The following is a 9,656-nucleotide window of genomic DNA, read 5'->3' as shown; positions in this document are numbered from 1 at the left end:
CCTGCCTGTCTTCTTACATACTGTTTTCCCTTCTTGGAATTAGTTCCAGTGATTCGCCTAAAAACAGCATGTAACACTTGCATGAGTAAACAAATGATATTGCCAGAAAATCACCTTTTTAATCCCAGCTTTTAGTGCACCTTATTGGCAACAAACTGCAAATGTCCTTGCAGCCACCTTCACCTTAAGAAACCCACTTAGGTCAAGCTAAGCTAAACTCTTTTAAACCAAATGATCTTGCAATACAATATAACCAGTAGGTATTTTGGGCCATTTTGGCTATTTGCATCAACTTCTATTGTCTGCTCAAGATAATATGAAATGCAACCTAATGTTAGTGTTCACTGACTCAATTGTAGACGTACTCAAGAGAAAGCATGTGATAATCTTTAAAACAATCAAACTGCCAAAGACACACTGTGTGGAAATGCTCTCCTGTGCCTGCCGGGTGATTGCAGGGATTATATCAATTCACTGTTTAAAACAAAAAATTGCACCTTGGTCAATAATTAGGTAACCACCTGCATAAATGTAATTTTCTCAGTATGATGTTTCAGACCGTTTTGTTTGACTCCAGGAGGGAAGATGAAGAATGATTATATGACGGTCGCTTGTGGCTTCTGTCCATTAGTGCTGTGATAATACTGCATTATGCCGTCAGATCTTACAGCAGCCTACTATAAATGTTTGTTCTGGCTCCAGAAAGCACCCAAATGAACAGTGTGTCCCTGTATTTTTGAGGAACGGTCCACTGCTGTTAGAATATGGGTGTATTTTTGCAGCATTTTATTATAGTAGGAGCCTCAGCCATACATCATTTAATGGGAAATGTGTTTACTCCAATCAAGATGTCTGATGACAGAATGCTTAAACTCCTTCAGCAGGAAGGTTTTTTTTTTCCAGCTGACACAAAGCTTTATTCTTGCTGGGAGAATCTGGCAGCCTGGCATTTATCATAAATTTTACAATATATGGAAATGTAGAAGGTCACCTTTCAGATCCTCTCAAGCCTTTGACATCTCTATGCTTTGGAGGTAAAAGAAATCACAAAGGAAATGATTTTGCCTGCCTGATGATCTTTGAGCAGCCACTTCAGGGGTTTGAACTATGAGCCAGAACCAACTGAGGGCCAAAAAGCAGTTTAACAGTGATATACTGCTGCTGTCAAATCTCACAAACTGAGCAAAAACATTTTTTTCCTAGCCGACAACCATGCAGTTTTACAATGACAGTGATTTGAAGATTTGTTGCCTACTAACCTAGAAAAAAAAGATTTTCTGTGTCATGCAACAACAAAAGTTCTTCAATACTCAATTATAGTGGTTGTTGTATTGTTCTAATGACTACTGATATATTCAATGCCAGGTTTAAAAATACTACTATCTGTGAAGTACACTGTGTACGGTCACGTTTAATTTAATTCAGTGCTAAGAGGCCTGTACAGATTCTCCAGCCTGCTTCATAATGTTGCTTTTTATAGAGGAAGCACTGCCTGCAGTTTGTCATGTGTTAATATTTATCCAAGAACGCATCCCCTCGAGGCTCCAAGATAATGGGGATTGTTTGAGAAAACTTAAATTGAATCTGCGGCTAGTGTTAAATGCTTTATCTATAAAAAATTTTTAAGACAGTGCCCTGCTGGACCATATGCTGAAAGAAGACCACAGTGCACGGTTTTATTTACAGTATGTGATCCCTTAAAAAGCAGCAGTTTCTCTGTTAGTGGTGTCAGGGGAGAAAACGTCTGAGTTTCAGAAGATTTAAGAATATGATTTCAGTCAGACATAAGGTTTAGATTCAGTGTGAGGAGGGACCCTAATCCAGTGGTGTGTGGTTTAAAAAAAAAGTATGATCTTAAACTCATAGAACAACACTGCCACCTGTTGTTTTTTGAGTAGTACCACAAGTGTCCAAAAATTAAATTCCCAACCTTGAATTTGCTCGTGTATGTCAAGTCAAAAGTTCGAAGTACTTTCAAAAACAGTTTTATAGTTTGTGTATGCATGTTTTATGTATTCCTATGATGTAGGTCACTTTAATCATCACCATGTCAACATGTATTTAAATGTCATGACAGAAGTTCAAAAGCACTTCGCTGTGTCAGCGTGGCACAGAATATTCCATGTTTTTTTTTTGTTATTTTTTTTTTACTATTTTAAAAAATATTATTAGTTAAAAGCTGATTGTGTCTTTGATTGGAAAAGGTTGATGGCACTGATCGTCCTCAAAACTTGCATATTTGTTTCCCACTGCCCCCATTTATCATTTCACACTCCTGGTCGATAGGAGGCGATATTTCCAGTATTTTATCATTCTCCCTCGGCGGTTTTGCAGACGCAATCAGCCAATATGGCGGCGCACAGGGTAGCATGTTTAGGGTTAAATGCCCTTTATTCAACTGTCTGTGCCCCAAAGCAGGTAAAGTTGTAATTTTGGATGAAGTGTTTTCATTGTGAGTGCACTGCATATATATGAGCGAGGAATAGAGGAAACACCTTCCTCAGTGTTAGCTATTGGTCTTACTATCTTTCTGACGTTAGCTTCGAAGCTAATGCTAGTTAGCCTGCTAAGGGACAAACGCCTTTTATATTTTTGCTAAAAAACGGTCTGTCTATCAGCCGTAATAGCTGACAACAGGAGAGTTGTCTGGTTGCCTGAAGTTTAAACTGGAACGTTTTGTCAGTGGCAGCTGATATAAGAGTTTAAGTCGTTTCTAAAGCTAACGGTGTCTTGAAATGCATTCTTACCTGTGTTACACCACTGGGTCTTCCCCACGTTAGTCACAGTACTGTCAGGCTGTTTTACAGGTCAGGTGAACCACCGAAGCAGATCTCAACAAATAGTTTAGACACACCTGTCTTGCCTTAGTCCAATAAATTACTCGTATATTGAAATGTTAATCCATGTGGACATGTTGTATAGTACTCTGAAGAGAAAACATGTCAGTGCAAGTTAAGGCTTCAGGGGTGGAATATGTGAAGGATAAAGGGAAATCAGAGGCTGACATATGGTTCCTTTTGTTAACAAAATGGTTGCTGGAAACTGTTATCAAGGCTGTCAAAAGGAAAGTGTGTAATACATGTATCAGTACAAGCCATTAATTCTCTGTGTGTTACACAGGAGTATAATATTATTTGTCAGTCAATAACAACTGCTGGAACACTGTGTGCAGGCCCTGAGGAGCTGCTGGGGGGCGGTGGAGCAGGTGAGGGGTTACTATGTTGACTGGAAAATGCTGAGGGACCTCAAGAGAAGACAGATGGCCTTTGAGTATGCTGATGAGAGGCTACGGATCAATGCACTGAGGAAGAACACCATCCTGCCCAAAGATATTCAGGTATAGTGCAGCATTTCTACTTTTTGTAAATCAGTTAAGAACTGAGCAATAATTCAATGAGACCATTTATCGGATTTCACCAGTCTTATTGTGGTGGATTTGTTAAACATATATGATGAGTTTGATCTCATGTAGTGCACAACAGTGGAAAACACTTGACTTTGATCACTGTATACATAATTTCTGGGATGTTTCTTTGCCAACACAGTACGAAATCCCACTTAATCTTCATGGTTAGGCAGTTGAAAAAAACAGAGCCTACATCTTTGTGCACATATTGAACTAGCTGAGCATTTCAGTCGTAGAAAATGTTTTTGTTTGCAACAAGAAGTGTGCAGAGTTTAAGAGTAAGTGCAGCAGACAACACAAGACATTCATGGTATACAGTTCAGCTGCGCAGTTGTGCATCTTTTGTGATCATTATGTGAGATGATTCATAACTTCAAGGGTGATTATTCAAAATACAAATAAATACTGAATTACTAAATAGTTCAAACTTTTGCAGGAAGTGGCAGACAAAGAAATTGCAGCATTACCTAAGGACAGCTGCCCTGTGAGAATACGCAACAGGTGTGTGATGACTTCCAGACCTCGGGGAGTGAAGCGAAGGTGGAGACTGAGTCGGATTGTCTTCCGTCAGTTAGCTGACCACAACCAGATGTCTGGAATTATGAGGGCAAGGTGGTGACCGGGAATCCATTGGACACTACAGTCGGATTGGATCTTAAAAAGTCAGAAGATCAGGACATTCGCCTTCAATACAGACTTATTTTGACCTTCTAGCATTTGGAGGAACTGAACAGTTCCACCTCTACAAAAGCCTGGAAGGTGTTAATGTTTAAAGTGAATCCACCATTTTTGTAAATGGTAAGGAGTACATGAATATATCCCTTCTGTAGATGATGTTTGTCTCGGTCAGGGTAATTGCTTTTCTTTTCTCACAAAAAAACAACAAAATGCATAATATTTAAAGAGAAGATGGTAATGTGACTCCTCAGTGGAGAAAATGTACATGTAACTTGCTGTACTCAGATATGGATGAATAAATATTGTTGTACCCTTTTTCGTACGTGTCTTCATTTATTGTAGAATGTAGATGCTGAATGTTTTTGAGTGTTTTTAGTATAAATATGATAAAGCAAATCAGTCCAAAGTTAAAAGTATTGACCAATATGAAGTCGACAATATTAAATCCAAGCCATGGTATGGAAAAAAAAAGTTGAATGACTTTCTTTGAAATACACTCTGTGGTTGTATATGGTTGGTTCAAGAGTATTTCAATAGAAGTGTCTTAGTTCAAATGTGGCAAAAACCAAATCACTCAAAAATCGTTTATAGACTGACAGAATGGGGAATTAATTTTAAATTTGACCACTTACCTTATTTGAAAAAAGATATTATTTAACAATATATACATCCAATATATTTGATCATACTCCTTATACATTAAGTAAATAGAAAATTAGCTATAAAAATGGTGCTAAGTAATTTGTAAATGGAAGCAAAACTCTGCATCCATCCAAGTTATGTTACAGTATTTAGTCTGAAAGGCATGATGAAAAATACAGTCATGTAGTTAAATATTTAAAAGAACATTTAGGGAGATTAAATGGTTCAATTTTATGGACATCAACACTTCGGTCCAGTCGGTGGCGGTAGTGCACCTACAGTCTGGCAGGCCAAACGCCACTAATCAACAACGAAGAAGAAGGAGGACCCTTATTCAACTACTGCGTAAAGCTATTGCAGACTCGGGAAGGTGGAGAAGAGTACACAGTCACATTTGTGAACCCAGGTTACACTACTGATCAACTCAAAGCCATAATGGACCTAACCGAACAGGTAAACGCCATTTTTTTAATCAGATTAGTGTACGATGACGGGGCCCAATCAGGCTTTATATGGTATTTTATGGCATTATTATGGAGCTGAAGTGGCTGAATTTAACTAACGCTAACATGTTATCACTGAGAGCAAAGCTACGTTAGCTGACATTAGTTAACTTAGCTCGTTAGCAAGGCACCGCTAACCGGAAAGTGATGTCTGTTATTTTAATCAGGTTCAAAAAAATAACTGTATTTGTAATAAAACTTCTAACTTCTAACGCGTTATTTACCAAACCTTTTAGTAGTGCCTAGTTCAGTCTGACAGCATGTGTCAGTAACGTTAGCCTAGCCATCTGGAACATACCAGAACATTCGACCAACGTATGTTAACGTTAGCGAATGTCCAAGCTAAGTATTTATCGCCACCACGTCGAGATGAATGTGGAGAGAAATAAACGAAGGCATGGCTTAAATTCAAGAGGTGAGAGCCAAGAACGTATCGGCTTATTTAGCGTAGGGCGGGATGTATGTCCCATCCATTTATATTTCTCAGTTAACAGTAGTTGACATCTTACGACGAAGTTACTACCTTAGCTTCCCTCGTCTGTGACTTAGTGATGGGCCGATCCTGTTCAAAGAATGTCACCTCCAAGCAGGCGATAAACTGATTTCACACACTAAAAGCATCACCATAAATAACAACGTATGCAACGTTACCCTGAAATACGATATTGTGAATAGCGTCAGGCACTTTGAGCAATGTCGGTGTGATGAGCGCTTGAGGGTACAAATTAACATTCCTAATTAAAGAGTAATTTGCATCATACATTGGTCAAAAAGAGCAAAAAATATACAAAAACGTTAACAGGGCTGAAACTAACAGTTGTTTTATTTATCAAAGTAATTATTTTAGCTGGTACTAAAATGATTACCCCACAGAATACCCCAGACCATTGTCGTGTTATTGATATTTGGTTTAAACTATTTGCAAAAAATGCCCCAAAAATGCTACTTACAATGAAGTGAAATTCAAGCAACTCTGTGTGATACTTTTAACTTGAGATGTGATGTGCCAGTGATTAATCTATTAATACAAATTAGTTTCCTGTCAGTCAGCTAATGGAGAAACAGCCTCAGCTCTGGAATGCAAACTGAGGTAAAATGAGCTGTTTGGGGTTGGACACTTTATTTAAATAAGATGTATAAACTGTCTTATTCAGGGATGTGTCTTTATCAGTGGTTCACTTCTTTTCCCAATACAGATCAACCAGTTGGAGGCAGATTTGTTGGAGCTGGGGTCGCTCTTGGAGAAGGCAGAGAGGAAAAGAGTGCAGGAGCTGCTAAAGCAGGAGCAGAAGAAGGTGGAGAAGGAGCTTGCAGTCAAACGACAACAGAAGGAGCAACAAGCCAGGAGAGAGGCGGACCCAACCGCTGCCTCTAAAGCAACATACACTGTTAAGATCACCAACTATGGTATGGTGCCATTGCTTAGTAAGACTACCACTGATTTTTGATAACAGTATAACATCTGTGCAGGAGCTGAAAACGTCTTTGATAATTATTCACACTTTTGCATCTTCTATGCAGCGTGGGACCAGTCTGAGAAATTTGTCAAAATATACCTTACACTGAAGGATGTGCACAAAATTCCATCAGAAAACGTGGAGGTCAACTTTACAGAGGGGTAAGGTGATAATCAGCATATAAATATTTATATATATACACAGTGCCGTGGTTTATCACTAACCTTGCAATTATAATTGCTCTTTCTCGCAGGTCATTTTCTGTGTTGGTAAAGAATCTAGATGGGAAGAACCATCAGATGACAGTCCTCAACCTGTTATATCCAATTGATGAAAAGGACAGCTATAAAAAGGTGAATAAAGCCTCTTCGTCTGTTCAGATTGTTAGTGTATTACCATACACTAGAATCAGTACTGGGTGGGTGGTGTTTTCTAATATGTATGGTTGAACAGTTTGTGACCACTACAGGGCAGAAAGTAGACTCCAGAGCAAACTCGCAGTAACAGTCCTTGACTTACTACATGTATTCATCAAGTGCTTATGGCTGAGGTTCTGTTCAACAATCGCTTAATGTTTCTTTAAGATCCAGCAGCAGGAAAGTAGAACAGCAGTGTCTTGTAGGCTTTTCGAAAGGCCTGTAACCATCTGTCCTCCCTTCAACAGATAAAAACAGACATGGTCCTGATCATGTGCAAGAAGCAGACAACAAAGAAGTGGGAGTGCCTGACAAAGGTGGAAAAGCAGTCTAAAGAGAAAGAGTAAGTTCAAAGAAATATTGATTTTAGTTGGAATTTGCACACAGCAGGGATTTTAAGTGACGAAGGCCACTACATGCTTTAAGTAGTTAAATACAGTGTTGTGCAACGTGTATGCTGATGCATATGATTAGTTTCGCTACCAATACTGATGCCAATGTTTTGTCAGTAGCTGATGACACAATGGTGTTTGTGCAAAAGAATTACCGTACCATTTCAAACTATTTGCAAATAATTTCATACACATCTGGCCATACACTCCAGTGTGAAGGCTGCTGCATGTCTGATGCTGTTTGAAGTGCAGTACCGGATCTGTGAGCCAGGTGTTGCAGCCTGGGTGCACGCAGATAGGACAGGAATGAAAATCACACAACTCCAACACGTGCAAACTGTCGTCCTTCAACAGAAAACCCAGTGTAGACGATAATGCAGACCCCAGCGACGGCCTGATGACCATGCTGAAGAAGATCTACTCAGAGGGAGATGACGAGATGAAGAGAACCATCAACAAAGCCTGGTCAGAGTCCCAAGAGAAGAAAATACGAGGAGAGGGCATGATGGACTTCTGAGCTTCACCCACTGCTTTTCACCAGCAGGACCAAGTGAGAGCTGCCAGGCATGCAGCTGACACGGCTTGAATACTAGATGTTATTGGTTGAAACTAAAGTCCAATGTATAAATCATATTTCCACAAAATCTAGAAAATTAGTATCCAGCTCATGAATAAAATATAGGGATTAATGTCTAAACCCAGATGGACTCATTTTGGCTGTAGTGTTCCAATAATCATGGGACATAATGCATAAACCTCTGAATAATTTGCCTGCTCAGATGTAAGTGTGCTGTCCAGCAGGTGGCAGCCTTAACACAGGAAGAAATCACCCAATTCCTTTTCTTGCGTGTGTGAAGTAATTTAATGGGGTAACGCACCACAATGCTGTGAAATGTTTTTCATGAGATATATGTCTCAGTAGTTCATAGTTTAAATTGGACCAGGTTTATTGAAATATGTGGGACATGTTCTGTAAAGTCGCAGTGTTATGTTGTTCCTGTGCAGCTAAATGGAGCCGATACTTAAGTTGTTTTAAAGTGTACATTTGCCAAAGTCATACTCATATTCCTTTAAAGGTCCAGTGTGTAAGATTTGGATGATCTATTGGTAGAATAAGGCAGAAATGGAATATAGAAGTCACAGGTATGTTTTCATTAGTGTATAATCATTCGAAAATAAGAATTGTTGTGTTTTTACTTTAGAATGAGCTCTTTATAGCTACTATACTACTCTGCTTCTGATTGGCTTACCCTGATGAAGAACATCAGTCAACCAAATGACCTAAACCTAACCAACCCAACCAACAAAAGCAATTAATGTTAGCCAATCAGAGGCAGAGAAGGGTGGGCCATCCTTGCGCCAGAGTAGAATTTTTTTTTTTTAGAATTGACAAACCAAACGCTGGCTGTAGGGAGTGCCTTTTGTGTTTTCCGCAGGTTTCGTGACCACCGTAGGTTTTCGTACACGCTTGGAGTGTGAGGGGTGAGGCGAGATGCTGCTAAATCCTACACACTGGTCCTTTAATGAAGATGACCAGAGGGCTCTTCTGACTTCTTTTAAAGTCTTCATATCAGCCTTTTACCTTTTTTGTCATTCATACATAGACATACAGTAGCTGCAAAGACACTGCTAGCCAGTCCAGTGTAATAAATGTCATTACTGCATGGGACTGCAGTTTATCCATTCCTGTTGCATTCCTGTTGCATTGTGTAATGCTCTAAAAACACATTCTTTGAAATTCCTTAATATGACAGTTTCCAACTATAAGTTCTATGAGCAGTTGCACTATTCTAAAGTTTCCCTCCAACATTTGTGAATGTTAACCTTTACATTTTAACTATGTTGATTACTTCACTTGGGCTTTTGTCTTCATCTTACATGTATTGTTTCCTACCCTCAGGTTGCTCATGAAGTTCTCACAAATATACAGTAGATCTTGAACTGACTCTACTTTGTCTTGTTTGTTTTTTTATGTCAGAAATGAATTTATTCTGAGCTCAAACCAATCATTTATTAAACCTGGCAGGCCCCACCACGTATGCTGTCATGTCTTGCAGAGCTAAAATGTTGTGTCGTAATTTAGATATGCCTTCACAGAGACCTGCCCGCTCACCTGAACGTTAATGCAGAGTAATATGTCCACTGGCCCAGATGCTATTTGA

General features: G+C 39.1%; 2 protein-coding genes across 2 annotated transcripts; both read left to right on the top strand.

Moving 5' to 3' along the window:
- The first annotated feature begins 2,319 nt into the window (after window positions 1–2,319).
- mrps14 (mitochondrial ribosomal protein S14) lies at window positions 2,320–4,391 on the top strand. The gene is made up of 3 exons (XM_041949050.1): window positions 2,320–2,418; window positions 3,173–3,337; window positions 3,843–4,391. The coding sequence occupies exons 1-3, from the start codon at window positions 2,350–2,352 to the stop codon at window positions 4,023–4,025; spliced, it is 417 nt and encodes a 138-aa protein (XP_041804984.1). The 5' UTR covers window positions 2,320–2,349; the 3' UTR covers window positions 4,026–4,391.
- A 696-nt stretch (window positions 4,392–5,087) lies between these two features.
- On the top strand, window positions 5,088–9,516 carry LOC121614946 (calcyclin binding protein). Its single transcript, XM_041949049.1, has 6 exons — window positions 5,088–5,179; window positions 6,426–6,636; window positions 6,751–6,847; window positions 6,940–7,039; window positions 7,351–7,445; window positions 7,849–9,516. The coding sequence occupies exons 1-6, from the start codon at window positions 5,162–5,164 to the stop codon at window positions 8,009–8,011; spliced, it is 684 nt and encodes a 227-aa protein (XP_041804983.1). The 5' UTR covers window positions 5,088–5,161; the 3' UTR covers window positions 8,012–9,516.
- The last annotated feature ends 140 nt before the right edge of the window (window positions 9,517–9,656 follow it).

The sequence above is a fragment of the Chelmon rostratus genome, chromosome 12 (assembly GCF_017976325.1).
Source record: "Chelmon rostratus isolate fCheRos1 chromosome 12, fCheRos1.pri, whole genome shotgun sequence".
NCBI lineage: Eukaryota > Metazoa > Chordata > Actinopteri > Chaetodontiformes > Chaetodontidae > Chelmon > Chelmon rostratus.
The sequence above is the reverse complement of the archived record's forward strand: the minus strand, read 5'-3'. Positions and strand labels throughout refer to the sequence as shown.

Bases quoted from the DNA above. Each gene is read 5' to 3' on its own strand.
- mrps14 (XM_041949050.1), top strand. From the start codon at position 2,350: ATGGCGGCGCACAGGGTAGCATGTTTAGGGTTAAATGCCCTTTATTCA. The intron at 2,419-3,172 runs GTAAAGTTGTAA...CACTGTGTGCAG, and splicing joins CTGTCTGTGCCCCAAAGCAG to GCCCTGAGGAGCTGCTGGGG. The intron at 3,338-3,842 runs GTATAGTGCAGC...AAACTTTTGCAG, and splicing joins TCCTGCCCAAAGATATTCAG to GAAGTGGCAGACAAAGAAAT.
- LOC121614946 (XM_041949049.1), top strand. The intron at 6,848-6,939 runs GTAAGGTGATAA...TCTTTCTCGCAG, and splicing joins GAGGTCAACTTTACAGAGGG to GTCATTTTCTGTGTTGGTAA. The intron at 7,040-7,350 runs GTGAATAAAGCC...TCCCTTCAACAG, and splicing joins AAAAGGACAGCTATAAAAAG to ATAAAAACAGACATGGTCCT.